The following is a 19691-nucleotide window of genomic DNA, read 5'->3' on the forward strand; positions in this document are numbered from 1 at the left end:
TTCCGCGTTTGCCTCTCAATTAGGATCACATCCGGTGACTTTATGAAGAAAGGGTATCTGCAAGTTCTCCTCCGCTCAGGCTTGAAATCAGCCACCCGCCTAGTCACCTGCCATGCGCAAACTGCCAGATGCAGTCTCACCCCCAAACCAGTGTTCGCTCTAACAGGAATTCCCAGATGCTGACGACTACAGCTCCCATAATCCTCAGCCAAAGGCCACTGCAGCTGAAGATGCTGCAAGCTGTAGTGAACAACATCTGGGAATCCCTGTTAGAGGGAACAGTGCCCCAAACCTGGCCATGCAAATACATTGGCCCCAATACTGTGCTCCCCAAACCAGGGGAAAGCTAGCTGTGCCCCATTTACAGTTCCATCTGCACCTTTAGCTACAGGTTATATATTAACTGCATAAAAAGGAGCACCCTGCAAGCCAGGCTCTAACTACCGAGAAACTGGAAGGCAGAGAAACCTCGAGGAGGGGATCATAGGCAAACACACAAGGAAGCAGGGCCCGCTGTCTACCCTCTGTGGCTGTTTGCTTATCTCTACCCTCTGTGGCTGTTTGCTTATCCTATCTTTATCAAGCTAATATTCCCTAATAATTGGGAAGGGGAAGAGGAGGGGGAAATTAGTTAAGAAGAAAGATAAGGGGAGATCGGGAGGGAGGGAGTCAGACCGTCCGCCAGTTCCCTTTTCGCCAGTTCCCTTTTCGCCAGCCCTGTTCCTGCTCAGTGTTAAACCACAGGGGCTTCACAACTTGGGCCCTTCCAGTTGCAGTTTGGGGACTACAACTCCCATCATCTCCAGCCACAGTGGCCAATAGTGAGGGGAGCTGTAGGCCAACATCTGCAGGAGGGCCAAAACTGTGCAGCCCTGCCCTATTCAGACATTACGTTGCACAAGTGTGCAGATGTCTGTATGCTCTTGCATGTTTTTGGATGATTGACTGAACCTGAATTCATTTAAAAAGTGATCCTGGGAACAGGTCCCTCAAATGCAGGCTACAAACAGAAAGTGTACTGTTGTGCCTGTCTTCAACATAATGTGTGAACAACTGTACTTGTGTACAATGTACACTCATTGCACGAGTGTTGCATATAAACTTGTGAACAGAGCTCATGGGAGGACAAGCTGCAACAAGGCTTTCATTTGTATGCTCCTTCTGTCCCTTGCCTCCCCCACAGGCAAGGAGAGAAGACTGAAAGCATCTGTTTTTGGTTTTGAATAAGCCAGTTTCCCATTACAGCCAAACTCAGGAAACTATGGCTTATTCCAACTGTAGTTAGGTCAAATATACCACAAGCAAACCCTGGCTTCAGCTACTGAACTGTCAACTAACCACAGTTTATCCATTTCCAGTTGAACAAAATTTTTAAAGCAGAAGCAGAGAAGGATAGAACCTTCCAGTCTTCTTTCCCTTGTATGTGAAGGGAAGCAGTGCATAAGCCCCAAACCCATCACAGCTCCCTCTTATATCACATTAAAGAATGGTTTAGCATTACATTTGAACCAGGCCTCTGTGTGTCATTTCTATCCCCTCCAATTTTCTCCATCTTTTAGTGCAAAAGTCTTCAGAACTGTCAACAAGCAAAGATCCCATGTGGCAAGTGTGATGAGTAGCCAGGCTCTCCGCCTCCCATCCTCCTTCATCCAGCAGGAGACAGAAATCCTGCACGCTGGGGACAGCCACTGCCTCTCTCAGGAGACACAACTGGCAACGCATGAGGGCTAAGAGCGTGAGCAACAAATACAGAACACTGCAAACAAAAGGTTCTGGATCTCTAAGCAGCAGCAGCCCTACTACTGCTCTCAGATCTTACATTTATTCACTCAGAATCAGCCAGCAGTGAACAGGCCAGGCACAGAAAGTCTCAGTGTTTGATCATAGTGAGCTGATCCGGATGATCAACTATTGAATTCTCTATTGAAAGTACGCAGCCTGTATCTGGAGGAGGAAGAGTCTGCTGGAACTAAATAATAGAATAAGTCCTCCATTATTTATCTGTGATGCTATTGTGTGCACATCTATAGCAGATACGACATCCATAGAAACATATGCCATATGGAGCTTCGATTGAAGCTGCCATTGGTCTATCTAGCTGAGTATTGTCTTTTTATTTGCAGGCAGGAACCGCTCTCCAAGGTTGCAGGCAGGAACCGCTCTCAAGCCTATCCTGGAGAAGCCAGGGAGGGAACTTGAAACCTTCTGCTCTTCCCAGAGCGGCTCCATCCCCTGAGGGGAATATCTTACAGCGCTCACACTTCTAGTCTCCCATTCATATGCAACCAGGGCAGACCCTGCTTAGCTAAGGGGAAGTCATGCTTGCTTCCACAAGACCAGCTCTCCTCCACCAAATACCACAGTTACCAAATACAGATTCATCCTTGTACGGCCTATGTTTCTACACATCACACCTAAGGTTGAGAAGGGGGAGAGCTCAAGACACCTTGAAGGCTTAATCTACCCTCCTTCCTACCATGCTGCTCACTAGAACCTGACATAGTGGCTCAATCCAGGAATAGTGGCTTAAAGAACAGGAATATTCCACAGACCTGTGAACTCCCTTCCCCACCTAACACAAAGATGTCCCCTTCCGCGCTTCCATGTAACCATGTTTTATTATTTTGACTGCATTAGGCTTAACTATGGTTAGGGTTAATCCCGATCACCTCCAACCAATAATTGGATACCCATGGTTTGAAGTACATCTGCAAACCATGGTTTGGCACAATCCTGGTAAGCGCTAACCATAATTAACCTAGAGGATGATAGAAGAATAAAATATTCCTAGAGCAAACCATGAGAAGGGGAAAGGAACACATGATATATTCCCAAACCAGCAATAATTAGGGGGCAGAGGAATACGATACCTGAAGTTAGCTACTCTCAGCAAGAGGTTCCTGCTTGGAAACAAAAATCAGGTTGTTAAGACAGATGTATCTGGTCATTCATTTCTTCTCAGCTAGCCCTGAAGATTACAAGTGCATTGCCACAGTGTGCAAAGGAGACTTCTTGAAGATTATAGGATGTAGCATTCCAAAATAGAATTCTATTCAAATAAAGGGCCATAATAAGCCACTTGAATGAAGCAATAGATAATCAGATCAGGTTTAGGCCAAATGCTTCTTTAGGAATCAATCCAGATTTCTAGGTTTTTAAAGCAGCCTGCTCATATTTATCAAATTTGTAGACCGCCCCAAACTTCCATCTCTGGGCGATTTGCAATATAAAGCAAATTCAAACAAGAATGAAAACCTTGAAACAATTTAAAACCAATTAAGTTTAAAAGCCTGGATTTTTTTAAAAAAAGTCTTTAGGGACTTTTTTTTTTTTTAAGTTGTCAGACGGGCACCCACAAGTTCAGCAGGCCAGGCTTTGCTTCCAGCAGGGATATAACGCAATGAGGAGAAGAACCTCCTGTAAAGTGCTACGTGGCAGAGTACTGTAAAAGACTCGAGAGCAGGGTGCACAGCGCAGTCAGCAAGCTTAAGCAAGGGCCCACTGAAGTTGAACTCGGCGGGGCTGCTTTCCTAATAAACCCGCAGGATGCAAGTCTGAATCTAGAACACCCAGAAAGCGGCCGCAAGGAAGGAGAATCAGAATAGCTAACATCTACGATTAAGCAAGACGCCCCCGCAATCTCAGCCCACACCCAACGGCATGGGTGTGGAGCGAGGAGCACAGCCGCCAGGCAGAAGGTTCGCTCCTTCCGATCACCCCCACCCATCCCTCATTCAGACGTGCTCCCTTCCCCAGCTAGAGCTGCCGACCCTCCAGGAACGGGCATGCATCTGCAGGTGACTCTTGAAAGCAATCCCGGAGATTTTAAGATCAGAGGAGAGAACCTTCAAGGGCAGCCGCCTCAGGCTGAATTGGCACTGGCAGCCCTCTTCCCACCCCACCGCGGCGCCTGCTGCTCCCCCCCCCCCCCCCGAGAGAACCTCCACGTAAACACCTCTCACCTGCCTGCATTTCCAAGGCAACTTCCAGGAAGTCAGATGACTCCTCCGCTTCCCAGCCAGCGCTGCTCGCGCGCAGCCTCTCCCCAGGATGCACGCCGGGAGTTGTAGTCTCTCGGCGCACGGAGCTCGTTCCTTGCCTAGCCCCTAGCTAGCTGCAGCTGGCAGTTAGGCGGGTGTGTGCCGCCTGTGCCTTGCCTTGATTTTAAGAGAGTCGTGGCGGTGTGCTGAACTCCGCCTAGGATCCGGCCGGCTGCAGGGCAAAAATGCCTGTGTGAGTCTGGCGCTTTTGCCGCCGCTCGAAGCTGTAACCATCCCCTTCTTTCTTGGGAGTGCTTCTGATTGAACTCAGCGACTCTGCTGAGTAAACAAATTGGCATATACTGTATTTGCCTGAATCCACGAACAGCCCCCCCCCACACACACACACACACACGCCCCAGTTATTTGATGTTAGAAATTTGTGGGCCATCTTAAATTCAGAAGCCTTTAGGATAAATACAGGTATAACCTGAATGTCACTCACCTACATTGTGTAAGGGGGTCGTCTTATATGCAATGTCGTCTTCTATTCGGTAAATACGGTATGATGGATATTCGGCTTTCCCCGAGCGAGTCTCCTGGATGGGGGGGGGGGGTGAGAGAGAGAGAAACACAGGAAGCTGCCTAATACCCAATCAGATCAATGATCCAGCACAGCTCTAGTCTCCAGGGTTTCCGGGAGGGGCCTTTCCCAGCCCCACTAAGGACTGAGCCTGGGACCTTCTGCATGGAAAGCAGATGATCTACTGCTGACCCATGGCCCCAGGCTCCAAAGTGAGCCCAGTGAGAGCTGAACCCACAGCGAAGCCAGCAGCCTCTCTGCACTACTTTATAGATACACCTCACCACCTGAGTTACTCGGTTCTTCTAAATTTTGAAGAGTAATTTATCACTGACTTTTCTTTTTCACAGTAACAGTTTGAGCCAGTTATTCAGGAGTAAGCCCTGTTGAACTTAAACGTACTTCCAAGTAAATAGCACAGATCCAACTTCAGTTCCCTTGATTTCAAAAAGCAGGGTTGACCCCATGCACTTTCCTCCTTCTCGGTAGGGAGACACTGACGTTCCTCAAGATCTGCCAGCCTTTCTCTTGGGTCACCTGGAATTCAGTGCTGAATCCTGGCAGGTTGGTAACCCAATAAAGACTCTGCTTTCACTGCTGCATCACATTCAGAAATCCAACAGGAACAGTTTCTCCATTACTGTATCTATGCAGCTGTGAAAGCCCCAGAGAAACACAAGCACAGGTGCATATTTTCACAAACTGTCTCATATTGATCCCAGGGCATATGGCATAGCCTCCTTGCTGAAGATAAACAGGCATAGGTCTGGCCATGGTCTGAATGTGTGACTGCAGGGGCAGATGGGAAAAAAGGCACCTGCACACCTTTAATAGATAGATAGATATAAGGGAATTTCAGCAGGTCCTGGTTTTCTTTCCTCTGCATGACAAGACCCACCTGTTGAAATTTCCTCTTCATATATTAAAAACACATCTGGCTTTCCTCATGACTGCCTGAGAACCCTAGATATGCTGGGATATAAATTAAATGCATCAATTATGTTTCAATCTGTTAGAGAAATATACATTCTGTATTTTTGAATTGCACAGCAACTCAAAACGTCAAGAATGGAAAGGTAGCCAAGAGTGGGTCATTGCAATGGGTCTTAAAACTCTTGACTAGTCACTATATATTGTATATATTTGAAGTGCAATTGCTACAACTTTCAACAGATGTTACAGGAAACCAGCAGTGTTCTCTCTAAGGCATGCGCATGTGCGTGTGCTCACAAGTTTTTTTGCTGTCCACTCAGTTAATTTAAGGTCCCACTCAGATTGAATCAGGAAGGCCCCACCCTGAATGCATGTGTGGGCACACTGCCACCCAGAACAAAACTCATTCAAAACTCATAAAAGAAAAAAATTAGAGAGAACACTGGAAACCAGTAAACACTTCCAGAAAGGTAGCTGTGTTCCGCTTTTGCAGTAATTGTAGCACTAAAAATGTACTATAGAAGATCAATACAATTTTATGGTGTTTAATTAAAAATGTTTTCAAAGGACATATTGTTGTCACCCTTTTCTTCCTTTCAGGGCTCTTATGACTCTCTGATAGTTGTGTGGCAGGCAGAAATTCAACAGGTGAAACCTTTCCTGGCATGGAGATGCAGTGAATAAAGTGTCCACTAGCTGAATATCTGCCCATCACATGCTCATAGGGGCATTTTAAAGGGGGGGGGAGTGACTTTGTCACTCCCTTATCACGCCCCTCCCTTGTCACTGTGACCTTGTCAAAGAAAAACAACTTCCTGATGTTATGGCTGATGAATTTTTAAGGGCAGAGAATCTGTGTGCCTCTAACAGTGACATGAGAAGTGGAAAACCAAGGTGAAGCCTTTCCTGGCATGGAGAGATGGTGCTAGATAATGCCTCATTTGCGAATTTTCTGCCTGTCATACAGCCCTGAAGGCTCACAGCTCCTCATTCCATTAAAAACTGTGGCAACCTAGTAGCTATAGTTCCTCATCCTGGATACCTGGAATGAGAAAAATCCAGAGCATGCCAGCAGGAGAGGGCAGTTAAAATCACATCTAGCAACAGAAACGATTGTTCTCTCCTGGGGTCTGTAGAACCCTATGAATGATTTGATAGTTTTGTGAAAGAAATTCTCAATGCAGCGTGCAAAGGAAAGTTCACCATTATAAAGATTGTTCTTAAAACTCTAGCCGAAACAGAAACATATAATATCAATAAATAGGATTATAATTCAAACAATGTTTGAATAGAGAGGAGAGCTCGTCTGGAGAGGAGAGCTGGTCTTATGGCAGCAAGCATGACTTGTCCCCATTAGCTAAACAGGGTCCACCCTGGTTGCATTTGAATGGGAGACCACATGTGAGCACTGTAAGAGATTCCCCTCAGGGGATGGAGCCACTCTGGGACAGGGCTGGACTGGGGCCACTCAGAGGGCGGTGAAATGTATGTGGGGAGGGCGCCGGGTTTTGAGCAGAATGGGTAATTAAGGGTGGGAGTATTCACTGCTGCCGAGTGTGGCGGGGCACAGGGGCACCCCGTGGATGGGGCGCACCGGGAATATGCCCTGTTGCCCTGTGGGCCAGTCCGAGCCTGCTCTGGAAAGAGCAGAAGGTTTCAAGTTCCCCCTCTTGCTTCTCCAAGATAGGACAAGGTTTATTTATTTTCAATAGGACAAGATTTTTTTTATTGAACCAACAAACTGCCAAAGCATACAGTACGTTGCCCTATCTTCTCCAAGACAGGGCTGAGAGAGATTCCTGCCTGCAACCTTGGAGAAGCTGCTGACAGTCTGTGTAGACAATACTGAGCTAGATGGACTTATGGTCTGACTCAGTATATGGCAGCTTCCTTTGTTGAATGTGGTTAAGAAAAAGGCTGTAATCCTATGGATGCTTAATATAGTATGACTTACTTCTGAGTAGACATGCATTGGATTGGGCTGCATAATTAACCAGGAGGTTGAAAATTTTCTTTTAAGACCTGTTGTTTGCTTTCCTCCTCTACATTTTCAGTGCTACCTGCACTTCCTTGGAGTATCATATCCTTTTCTTGTTTGTTTGTAATAAATAGGACAAGGGTCAAAACTGGGTGAGCTAAACTGTTGGATTAATTCAAACAGCTGGATTTTTGCTTGTCATTCAGGTTCTGTTTCAGAAACTTTTACTAGTCTGACATCTTGAGTTTCCTTTTGAGCACCTGAGGGAGGCACTTTTTAGTATATTTGTCATACAAATAAATCTGCATGTTGCCAGGGTTGAGTAGATATCTGTAATAACATTAGATTATTTATAATATTTGCAGAAGCCAGAAGGGCCTGGAAAGGGAGTGGCTTTCATATCAAGCTAAAGTTTGCAGTCTCTGGATACGTTTTTAAAAAATCAAGATGAAAGGTATTAGGTTCACTTTACAAACAGGATATGTGAAGGCATTGTGCTCATTTTGTAAACTACATTTCCCATCAGGCAGCAAGAGAGCCAGAAAAAAAGTGGGAGGGGAATATAAAGAGAGCTATACCTGTTCATGCAGGTAAGAGAAAGGGGTAACAGGTGAATAGAGTTAGAAGCAAAGGAGGCAAGGTTCCTAGTGCTTTCAAGCAGAACCTGAAATGGGGAGTATTACTGGTTTACTACCTTGATGAATGATTGCCTTTGTGTGGATCTCAAGAAGGGAAGTGTTGACTGGAGCAGATAGTTGGAAAGCAGGAGTTGTGAAAAGGGGAAGTAATGATGGCTTCAGCGCTAAGCTCTGTTGATAATGGGTAACTCTGTGTTTGCTTACTGGAAGGGGACTGGGGAGGGCTGGAAGTCTTGCCCTGACTGCAAAAACCAGCAAGGGGCAATGCAAGGGAATGGGGAAGTGAAGCAAGCTCCTGTTCTTCCTTCCTACTCTCGTGCTAGTGCTTTGTTTGTGTGCTTTCTAGCGGCTGGCTGTAAGCATCAAAGGGTCTTTCCTAAATAGGGGTGGAAGCTACCTTTCTGTGTGCAGCAACATTGGCCTACAAGAGAGTTTTTGCATTAAGATAGCTTTGTCTTAGTACTGGTGATTGTTTAATAACTGAGCAGGTCTTCCAAAGGCTTCTTTCCCAACTGTGTCTATTTGCCAGAGAGAGTGCTGTTTTCTGGTACCCATTTTCTGTTGTCTGATAAACTGTGTCCCTGCTCTAGATGCCTTGTTAACATGTCTGATGTGAGTTGCTGTTACTTGGGGTTCAGCTGTCTCCCTTGGGGGGGGGGGTCTTGGCTGTTAAACCTCAAGGTAGGGAGTGGGTGTCTTAATAAAGCAGTACTTGGCCTGCTGTCTGACACTCTGCAGCTGCTGAGGTATATTTGGAATGGCTGGTAACTACTTACTCCTCAACAATTATATCTCTATTTTTGGTTACTCTGTTAACCAAAAGACCCTCCCAAATGACAATTATGTAAAAACTGGGCCAGTGTGGTGTAGTGGTTAGAGTGCTGGACTAGGACTGGGGAGACCCGAGTTCAAATCCCCATTCAGCCATGATTCTAGCTGGGTGGCTCTGGGCCAGTCACTTCTCTCTCAGCCTAACCTACTTCACAGGGTTGTTTTGAGGAGAAACTCAAGCATGTAGTACACTGCTCTGGGCTCCTTCGAGGAAGTGAGGGATATAAAATGTTGATAATAATAATAATAATAAACTCTTATGCACCTCTAGGTATCCAAGGCTGCTACCAGGTGTGTGTAGGGCCTTATGAGTGGTGTGCCAGCATCTGGTGCTGCCGCATGGTTTTGCAATAGGGGGTCCCATGGATGCAAGACCAACAGAAGCCCCATGTTAAAGCAGAGTGTGGCTTGCAGATGCTGGGCACATCAAAGGGTTATTCAGACATTATGTTGTACAAGTGTCTGTATACTCATACTTGTGTTTGTGTGAATGGTTGTGCCTGTGTTCAGCATAATGTATGAATAACTGTACCTGTGTACATATCTGTAACTGTGCATACTTGTTATATGAGTGTGGAACATAATGTGTGAATAGGGTACAAGTAAAGGAGAAAAGTAACTCTTCCAGGGTGGTTTTACCAGACATAACCAGCAATAGGCCTTATTCTCATAAAGACTTAATAGCAGGGGAGAACCTGCTTTGTATGAGAGCCAATAGCTTGATTCGGACATTATGCTGTACAAGTGTATGGATGTCTGTACACTGCTGTGTATGTTTGTATGAATGACTGTACCTGTGTTCATCTTAAAAGTGAACCTGGATATAAGCTCTTCAAATGCATGGTACAGATAAGTGTATATCTGTACCTGCATTCAGCATAACATATGAATGACTGTACCTGTGTAAGGATCTGTATCTGTGTACACTCATATGAGAGTTGAATATAACATGTGAATGGACTGGATGTAGTGTTGGAATTGGGGTAAGGTACCCTGCGTTCAATCTCATTTATTTATGAAGCTTACTGGGTGACATTAAGCCAATAATGTGTCTTCAGCCTAACTTACTTCACAATGTTGATGTGAAGATACTGTGGCATAAGCTTGCATATGCCACCTTGAGTTTCTCAGAGAAAAGCAGAATATGTAGTAAGGAATCGATTAAAATACAGTTTTGCATCTGGCAGTCTATTTCTTCATATTGGGGGGATATAAAATACATTATTGCATATAAAGTCTCATTTGTCAATGATATGCAAATGACATACAAATAATTGACTTGTCAACAAGAAGATAGTGTCAACTTAGCTGCAGATCTTCACTAGGTGTTGGCCCATATACTACTTTCTGGTGAAACCTATCATTTATAAACATGCATGATATTATTAAGAGGTGCTATTTGGGTGGACCTTGTACTTGGGGAATAGGTTTCTGAGTAAAACTGAGTCATGTAGTGATCCTAGTCAGAACTATAGCAATTATGCTCCTCCTACCTCCGCAGTTCACATTCAGCATTACATTTTGTAGAGGAGAACTGAACACTTTGAGGTCATTCACACAATCAAAAACTGTATTCTACCTGGATTTGGGAGCTGTGTGTGCTCCCAGTTATTGGTTGTGTGGAAGCAAAGTAGGAAGAAAACCTGGGTTAGCTTTTCTGCCAATCTTGCTTCCATACAATCAAAAATTGGGAGTATACACAGCTCCCATACCCAGGTAGAATACAGTTTTTGATTGTATGAATGACCTGTCTCTGTATCAAAGATTAAAACTTGAAACTGAATGTCACTTTTTATTGTTCAACTTTCACAATTGAGTCTACTTGATAGCTGAACTGCAGCCCTGTTTGACAGCTGACAGTTATATAGTGGGGAGGGCCTTCTCTGTAGCTGCTCCTGGGCTGTGGAATGCTCTCTCTGCAGAAATTCGTGGTTTGGAATCATAATTGATTCCAAACCTATTAGGTTTTAAGAAATCAATTTGTTTAGTCTGGCTTTCCTGGGCTTTTAAACTGCTTTTAAATTTGTTTTTGTATTGATTGTTTTAAATGATGTTGTTATGCACCACCCATAGCCTTTGGATGGGGCGGTATAAAAATGTAATAAATAAACAAACCAGTCATTATACGGAGAACTTGGATATAGCGACTTTAGTCAATGTTCAATTTCAAAAAAGAAGGCAATCTCCATAAACTGTCTTAGTTCTAATTCTTTGCTGTCAAGATCAGTCACTTCTTGTGTAAGGATCAAACCAAAGCAGGTGGAAATCTTGACAAACTTGAATCTTTTGAAAACTTGTTTTAGCTTTAAATCTAATAGGCCTGTTTTCCTCCAAGTACAAAGCTGCTTTGGCTTGCTAAATGAATTGATAGTAAAGGGAGAGCACCAGTTTGCCCCAGCCTAGTAGATATGAAAACCGGACCTACTGGAGGGACAAGGGAAGTCTTCTGGTGCAATCTTTCTCCTCTTGCTACTTAGTAGTTGATCAAAACTTTCCATTATCTTTAGCAATCATAACAAACACAGCGGGTTGGGGGGAAGAGTTGGGGTGGAGGGGAAATAGAACAAAAGACTTGGAATCTAGAGAAGCAAATACACGATCTTTTCCAGGAGTTCAACATTGTCTGGAAGAAAGATACTCTTCATTCGAAGATGTCGTCCTTATCTATGTTCTCATTCTTTGCAACCATTCTTCTACCATAACAGGGCAAACGGCTCAGAGATCAAGATCATGGCTTTCTCCAGCTCTGATATGGATGAGGCCTTCGATTACTTGTTCAAGATCATTCTGATTGGAGACTCCAATGTAGGGAAGACGTGTGTAGTCCATCGTTTCAAGTCAGGGCAATACCATGCAAAGCAGCAAAACACCATTGGGGTAGACTTCACAGTGCGTTCACTGGAGATTGACAGCAAGAAGGTGAAGGTAAGCAGAGCCAAAGTGCAGGGAGGATGGATATTACTGGGGGTCTTTGGGGAGGGGGTCCAGCCTAGCCTGAAGTGAATTACCACAAAGAAAACGTTGAGGCTAAATCATAGAATATGCTTGAGGATGTTTATGCAGACCTTTCTCCATCTCCATGGGGAGTTTAGAGCCCTATTTGGGCATTAGGTTACATAGGAAGCTGCCTTCTAGTAGCAAGGCGGACCATTGGTCCATCTAGCTCAATATTGTCTATACAGAGACTGACAGCAACTTCTCCAGAGTTGCAGGCAGGAGTCTCCCTAAAACCTATCTGGAGAAGCCAAGAAGGGAACTTGGAACCTTCTGCATGCAAGCAAGCAGATCAGTAGCGTTGGGAGGCTCCTGGTGGCCTGGGGACAAAGTTGTTTTGGGAGCCCCCCTACTTCTAAGCCCCGCCACGCTTCCCCCTCTACTTACCTGTGGCGGCTGGTGGGAGGGTTTCTTGGCGGGCAGGTGGGCCTCTCCATTCCCTGGCTGGCACGCCAGCTTTTCTCTTGCCTGTGCAATTTGAGTAGGGAGAGCATCGCCTGCCATGATGTCATGGCACGTGACGCCCCCCCACCACTCAGACTGTGCAGGTGTAAGAGAAACCCGCGTGCCGGCTGGGGAATGGGGAGGCCCCTGTGCTGGCCGGGGAATGGGGAGAAGCCTGGGACCCCATAAAAATGGGAAATGGTGGTGAGTGGGGCAGTGGCACTGGAGCAGTGCATGTGTGTGGGCCCCGGGACATTTGCACCCCCTCGTCCAATGGACACCTACGCCCATGATGCAGATGCTGTTCCCAGAGTGACCCTGTCCCCTAAGGGGGATATCTGACAGTGCTCACATGTAGTCTCCCATTCAAATGCAAACCAGAACAGACCCTGCTTAGCAAAGGGGACTATTCATGCTTGCTACCACAAAATCAGTTCTCTTCCATGTTGTGTGTGTGTGTGTGTGTGTGCACACACACCTTGTATAAATGACTACATTTACTTTAAAAGTGAACCGCAGTATAGGCCCTTTCAGATGCAGGGTACTGATAGTGGATTGAGCATCATATGTGAACCACTACACATGTACAGATCTGTACATGCGTACTCTGCACAGTTTTTACATGTTCTGAACATAGCATGTGACTAGGGCTTAGATCTTGAAAGAGTGACTCTAGCAAGTATCTCAGTCTGGAGTGTTAAAACAGAAGAAGCAACACTGGAAACAGTTTGCCTCTGGTTCTGGGGGCCAGTGAAGGTTAAGTGGGTCCCCAGATGTTGTTGTACTACAGTTCCCATCATCCCCAGCTGCAGTGGCTGAAAACCAACACTTTTTGAGGGCCCAGGTTTGAGAACCCCTGCACTAAGCAATCAAATTCTGTATTTCTAAAACCTCAATATAAATGCCTTTTTGATAGACTGAAATGTATAAGGTGAGGCTTGCTTCTCCTTCTGACTGTAAAATCTCAGGTGGCTTAAGAGAGAAGGCCAGTCTCTGATAGGATAATACTGGCTGTCTCCGTTGCTTTTTCACTCTTTGGGTCCCCCCCACTTCCCTTTCAGATACAGGTGTGGGACACAGCAGGCCAGGAACGCTTCCGGACAATAACCCAGAGTTATTATCGTAGTGCTCATGGTGCTATCCTTGCTTACGATATGACCAGGAGGTCCACTTTTGAGTCTATTCCTCATTGGATTCACGAGATTGAAAAATATGGTGCTGCAAACTTGGTCTTGATGTTAATTGGTAAGTGATGAATACTGCTACCTGCAGCGTTTTTCCACATATCTACTTCATCTTGGCCCTTAATCTTGGGACTATCTTTAAAGCTAAAAGGTAGGCAAAGATGAGTAGTTGTCTGTGTTGTAGTTATCGTAGTGCCCACAGTGCTATCCTTGCTTAGGATATGACCAGGAGGTCCACTTTGCGTCTATTCCTCTTGGATTCATGAGACTGAAAAATATTCACAGGAAAAGGAAATATCGATGTCTCTGAGAGTTTAAGAGCTTTCTTTTCCATATATTGGAGTAGGGTCAGCTTCTTGTGAACATGACAAATATTTATATATCACTTTTCAACACAAGTTTCCCAAAAGTGGTTTACATACAAAAAAAGAAAATGCCTAAAATGTCTCCCTGTCCCCAGAGGGCTCACAATCTAAAAAAGAAACAGACGCCAGCAACAGCCACTGGAGGGATGTGTGCTGGGGATGGATCTTGTCAGTTGCTCTTGCCCTGCTCAATAAAGAGAATCACCACTAAAAAGGTGCCTCTTTGCTATCCTTGCTTAGGATATGACCAGGATATGAACTGCTAACTCAGTTAGCAGCTTCTTGCATGAAGGACGCAATTCTAAGGTTAATCCCACCGAGTTCAATGTGGGGGGTGGAGGGGTTAATTCTAAGCAAACATCTTTAGCCTGCATTAACAGAGGCACAACGTCCAGATCACAAGAAGTAATTGTTCCACTCTGTTATGCACTTGTGAAACCTCTCTTGGAATATTATGTTCTGTTCTGGGCACCCCATCTTAAGGACACAGATAAACTGAAATCTGTTCAGAGGGGGGCAATACAAATGAAAATGGGTTAGGAAACCAAGTCCCATGAGGTGTGGTTGAAGGAGGTTGGTATGTTTGGCTTGGAGAAGAGAGGACTGAGAAGTGATATGACCGCTGTCTTCAAATATATTTCGCAGAAGGAGGAGCAGGCTTGTTCTGTTGCCCTGAGAGGACTAGAACCAACAGGCTAAAATTACAAGAAAATTACAGGCTACATATTAGGAGAAACTTCTGAAGTATAAGGGTTGGCCCGCATTGGAGCCAGCATCTGTTGGAGATTCTATAGTAATTTCCTACACTAAGGGGTTGGACAAGAAGACTTCCAAGCTCCTTTCCAATCTTAAAATTATATTATTTTAGGACTGGACTGCTCATTGTTGAAATTTCAGCTATTCTGCTGTTAAGTTTGAACTAGGAAAAAAACCTAAATGTTCCTTATCTGAAAAAAGGCAAGCAAGTAAAGTCTCTAGATCGAAGCAATATTATTTCATGTTATAGTGAATATCAAGTTGCCGGCTATGGTATGAGCTGAGTGTATGAGATGTTCTCTTGGCTGGGTCCTTTCAGTATTTCCCCTATTACTCTATTTGTCCCAAACGGATAAAGGCTGAGATGTATCTAATCCTCCTATTTTAAAAGGGAACAAGTCTGACGAAGCAGACAAGCGCCAAGTCCTCTTTGAAGATGCTTGCACACTAGCAGAAAAGCATGGTCTTCTGGCTGTACTGGAGACGTCCGCCAAAGAGGCTCAAAATGTTGATGAAGTCTTCATACTGATGGCTAAAGAGTTGATGGCTAGGAATACCTTGCAGCTTCACGGGGAGAACGGCTCTTCAGATCACATTCAGCTAGACAGCAAGCCAGTGCTTGTCACTCAGGAGGAGAAGTCCAGCTGCTCATGTTGATGAGATGCTTCAAAGAGAAGAAACAACTGGGGTCATTCCTGAGGCTTTATGCTCTTGTGAGCACCTTCTGTCTAGCCTCTGGTTGCCATCCTGATGTAACCTGGCTGGGCAATTTTGGCCTGTTGCTGTTATCCAGAAACAGACACCATTATCTGTTGCCTTTCAGGTTGCAATGGCCAAACTTGGCAGGGCCACCCTTTAACTGAAGAGAAAAGAGATCTCTTGAAAGTCACAAACTTACTAGAAAAGAACAGTGAAGACTCTGACAGAAGTAGATAAGCATCTTGGTATCCAAAGGGTCAGCCTGTCAAGCATCTGCATTCTACCAGTGGCTGTGGAAAAAGATGGCTTTCCTTGTCTGTCACGACAGCATCTCTCCTGTGTGTGTTTAGCTCCAAATGGAGTACTGATTGGGTGATTGCTGGTGTAAACGTAAAATGGCTTTCCATCCTTTTGCAAGCTTGTCCTTTCATATAGGTCTAAAACTTTACTGGCTTCCCAGTTTGCTTAAGATGCTTCCTGTTGCCCTCATTGACTAGTCCAGGGGTTCTTAAACCTGGGTCTCCAGATGCTGTTGGACTACAACTCCCATCATCCCTTCAGCCATTGTGGCTGGGGATGACAGGCGTTATAGTCGAACAGCATCTGGGGACCCAACTTTGAGAACCCAGGTCTAGGGTTTATAGAAGTGTTTTAACAAGGGATTTTGTTTGCATGTGACAGACTTATTTTGCCTACTTTGGTTTAATAAAGTGACTGATCCTGATTGAAAAGCATTAGAACTATGAGGGTGTATGTAGGGTGTCTTCAGTTTGGAATTTAATGGTTGGCTAAATTTGTTGTATCTGAGTTTTCCAACTCTCTGACTGGTTGGAGCCTGTCGCACACAATGAACACATTGGCAAAGTTGATATGGATCAGTCGGAGTAGACCTCACTTTTAAATGGATAGTGTCACTGCAACCACCAACATGCAGCTCCTCTAAAATGGATGCACTCTTACCTTTCTTTCTGTGCACCACTCACTGTTGGTCTACAGAGGTTCTTACTCCCACTCCCTGTTACAAATCAGTGAGGGTGTGACAAGACATACCACTGTTCTTCAGGGCTGTTTTGCTAGTTCCTCTATCCTGCCCACTCACTTCCTAGGAAATGGCTTGCCCAACTCCAGTATAACAAATCCCTTTTTGATGTGGAAGAGGAGCTCTTCTGTTTTTTCCTTAGAGGATCTTTATGCTTATAAGGCAAGCTTTAAAAAAAAGCATAAGTTGAGGAGGTCAGGTAAACACAAGGTAGGTTTTTTATGCTCTAAGCTAAGGATTTGCTCTAGAGTAAGGGTGTCAAACTGCAGCCCTCCAGCTGTTGGCCTACAACTCCCATCAACCCCAGTCACAGTGGCCAAGAGCCAGGGATGATGGGAGTCGTAGGCCAGCATCTTCAGGAGAGCCAAAGATGTCCAGCCCTGCAAAAGGAGTATCAAAGTGTAGTGTTTGTCTTGCTTTGTAACTAGGGATGTGCATGGAACTGGGTGGGGGTGCCACTTTAAGGGCAGGGGAGGGTGCATTTACTCCTCCCCCCTCCCCCCTCCCCCCTCCCCCCCCGCCAGCACTCATTGCCCATACAAGCCTTCGGGGTGGCAGTGTACCTCCCTGCTGCCCCTTCTCCTTCCCCCTCTTCTGCTGGAAGTACCAGGTGCACGTGTGCGACATGTGCATGCTCACCTGGTACTTCCAGCCAAAGAGGAGAAAGGGGCAGGAGGGAGGTACACTGCTGCCCCGAAGGCTTGTATGGGCAACAAGTGTGGGGTGTGTGTGTGTTAAGTGTACCCTCCCCTGCCCTGAAAGTGGCACCCTGCCAGCCTCAAACTTCATCCCCACCCTGCTGGTGTTCGAACCTGTTCAGAGGCCCATAAAAGGGCCCATTCCTTGCACATTCCTAATTGTAATTGGCTCTGGATCTTCCTCCTCTGTTGTGTAGGTTACACGTTTTGTTACCTTCCATTATGCTTCCTGCTATCTGTTCTCCAAAAGAAATTTGTTCTCCACTCCTATAAGTATTTCTTTGGAGCTTGACTGTGTATGTATTAAAAATGAACCCTTGTTGCTTAATGTATGTTGTAGGAAAAAACAGAAAGAACCGGACTTCTTGTATCACACAGGGTGAAATGTGTACAGGAATGGAATAAATCATCCTGGGACAGATGGTCACATCCTGCTTCTATGTATAAAGGACACCATAGCACCATAAGTATGTAAAGGTGATGACTAAATTATAGGGTTGCATAATTCTAGGAGTTGAACTTCTCTGACAATTCAATAATGGCTGAATGAGGGAGGAGAACTGGTCTTGTGGCCATGAGCACAAACTGTCCCCTTTGCTAAGCAGGGTCCACCCTGGTTGCATATGAAAGGGAGCCTAGAAGTGTGAGCACTTTAAGACAGGGGTTTCTTAACCTTGGGTCCCCAGATGTTGTTGGACTACAACTCCCAGAATCCCCAGACATGGCCTTTGTGGTTGGGGATTCTGGGAGTTGTAGTCCAACAACATCTGGGGGCCCAAGGTTAAGAAACCCTGCTGTGAGATATTCCCCTTAGGGGATGGAGCTGCTCTGGAAAGAGCAGAAGGTTTCAAGTTTCCTCCCTGGCTTCTCCAAGATAGGGCTGAGAGGGATTCCTGCCTGCAACCTTGGAGAAGCCGCTGCCTGTCTGTGTAGACAATACTGAGCGAAATGGACCTATAGCGTGACTCAGTATATGGCAGCTTTCTATGTTTCTATGAGTGCTGTAAGATATTCCCCCTCAGAGCTGGGGCCATAAGCTTAGTGGAAGGGCATTTGCATGTGGAAGTTCTGAGCTCCACTCCCTGGCAGCTCCAGGTAGTATTAGGGGAGACTCCTGCCCAAAACCTTGGAAAGCCACTACCCATCAGTGGCAGCTTCCTATGCTCACAGTGCTTGGTGGTAAGGGGTCAATGCACACAGCTGCACTATGCAACACCCATTATTTCCAAGAGCCATAATGCCACACAGCTGTGTGCACAGAAAACTGTTGCCTGGCAGTGTGGCCCCATCAGAGGTGTTTACACATGTGCCTGCTCCAGCCAGCTGACTCCTTGTCCTTAACTATACAGGAGTGGCCCAAGGCAACTTGCTGTCTGAGGTGAAAGACAGGATGAAGCCCTCTCTATCTGCAGGCAAGTGCTCAGTGGTCTGAGTGAGTCCTTACTGCTGAGTATGTGGCATGAGAGCAGTCTGAATGCCACCAAGCCAGGCAGTGCTGATGGGGTGGTCAGTGAATGGCATGTCCCAAGGGGTGAGGAAGGGAGGTGGGGTATTTGCCCCCTGTGCCCTTCCAGCAGCCACCTCACTCTGCCCTATGAAAGGGCTGTGCCACAACTGTCATCTCTAAACATGGAAGGAAGAGTGGTTCTCATTTCCTCTTAATGCAAGACATGTTTCCTCATGTGTGATTTGTTTGTTCCTGTGACTAGTACAAGAGCAGGGTGCTAAAGAAGCAAAGAACTGCCTTGAGACAAACACTGTCACGAAACATATTTCTGAGGGGGCGGGGCGGGCAGGAGAATGACATGGTCACTTATTTCCTCTGTGTATAGTAGAACAGGACAGAAAATTTGTTTATTTTTACATTTTATATTCCGCTCTTCCTCCAAGGAGCTCAGAGCGGTGTACTACATACTTAGGTTTCTCCTTACAACAGCCCTGTGAAGTAGGTTAGGCTGAGAGAGAGGTGACTGGCCCAGAGTCACCCAGCAAGTCTCATGGCTGATTGGGGATCTGAACTCGGGTCTCCCCGGTCCTAGTCCAGCACTCTAACCACTATACCATGCTGGCTCTCCCATGAAGCACACCTCACTCAGAATTATAAAATTGTACACTTCTGCCTTGCCTGTGAAATTAACACATTTTTAACAGTCTCTCTGTCTTCTGAACAGATGTTAGCATTTCTCCAACTCTTGTCTTGGCATCATACTTCTCAGCTTGGCACATCAGCAACAGGCTAGAACTGTCAACTGCTAAATCGTATTTCAGTATTCCATTCTGTCATTCTACAATGTCTTTGCATTGGGCCAGGAATGTAAGAGGGACATATCCTGTGCACATGGCTTGTACTTTGTTTCAGTATTCATGAAAGGAATGGAGTCAAACTATGCACTTATCCCTTCCCATCAATCCTCCAGCTCTACCCATTTTTGTTTGTTTTGTATGAGCCCATCTGTGCATCCACTGGAGGCCACTCAAATCTACATTAACTGATCTAGAACCACATACCAGTGCTACTCCATATTCATGATCACTAACCTGGATTAGAACCCTTCACCTGCAAGCCCAT

At 45.5% G+C, this 19691-nt stretch overlaps 2 protein-coding genes across 10 annotated transcripts in view; one reads left to right on the plus strand and one right to left on the minus strand.

The window, feature by feature from the left end:
- Nucleotides 1-4573, minus strand: part of SLC37A3 (solute carrier family 37 member 3) — a 42626-nt gene extending 38053 nt beyond the window's left edge. The window contains exons 1-2 of one of the 5 annotated variants that reach the window (XM_053254761.1): nucleotides 4486-4573; nucleotides 2871-2900 (exon numbers count right to left, since the gene is read on the minus strand). The gene's annotated coding sequence lies outside the window, so the exon portion shown is untranslated. Of the gene's footprint in view, nucleotides 1-2870; nucleotides 2904-3845; nucleotides 3915-3962; nucleotides 4081-4485 lie in introns of those variants that run through there. The other 4 variants (XM_053254758.1, XM_053254759.1, XM_053254760.1 and 1 more) reach the window with 4 other exon arrangements.
- On the plus strand, nucleotides 4091-16119 carry RAB19 (RAB19, member RAS oncogene family). Of its 5 annotated transcripts, none has more exons than XM_053254777.1 (4): nucleotides 4091-4233; nucleotides 11649-11868; nucleotides 13443-13626; nucleotides 15078-16119. In XM_053254777.1, exons 1-4 carry the CDS (start codon nucleotides 4226-4228, stop codon nucleotides 15341-15343), a joined length of 678 nt encoding a protein of 225 aa, XP_053110752.1. In that variant the 5' UTR covers nucleotides 4091-4225; the 3' UTR covers nucleotides 15344-16119. The 5 variants fall into 5 exon arrangements, with proteins under 5 accessions (XP_053110752.1, XP_053110754.1, XP_053110756.1 ...); XM_053254779.1 differs by lacking the exon at nucleotides 4091-4233 and adding an exon at nucleotides 4318-4463; XM_053254781.1 differs by lacking the exon at nucleotides 4091-4233 and adding an exon at nucleotides 7997-8064.
- The last annotated feature ends 3572 nt before the right edge of the window (nucleotides 16120-19691 follow it).

The sequence above is a fragment of the Hemicordylus capensis genome, chromosome 5 (genome assembly GCF_027244095.1).
Source record: "Hemicordylus capensis ecotype Gifberg chromosome 5, rHemCap1.1.pri, whole genome shotgun sequence".
Classification (NCBI taxonomy): Eukaryota; Metazoa; Chordata; class Lepidosauria; order Squamata; family Cordylidae; genus Hemicordylus; species Hemicordylus capensis.

Bases quoted from the DNA above. Each gene is read 5' to 3' on its own strand.
- RAB19 (XM_053254776.1), top strand. From the start codon at position 8,262: ATGATGGCTTCAGCGCTAAGCTCTGTTGATAATGG. The intron at 8,297-11,648 runs GTAACTCTGTGT...CTACCATAACAG, and splicing joins CTAAGCTCTGTTGATAATGG to GGCAAACGGCTCAGAGATCA. The intron at 11,869-13,442 runs GTAAGCAGAGCC...CTTCCCTTTCAG, and splicing joins TTGACAGCAAGAAGGTGAAG to ATACAGGTGTGGGACACAGC.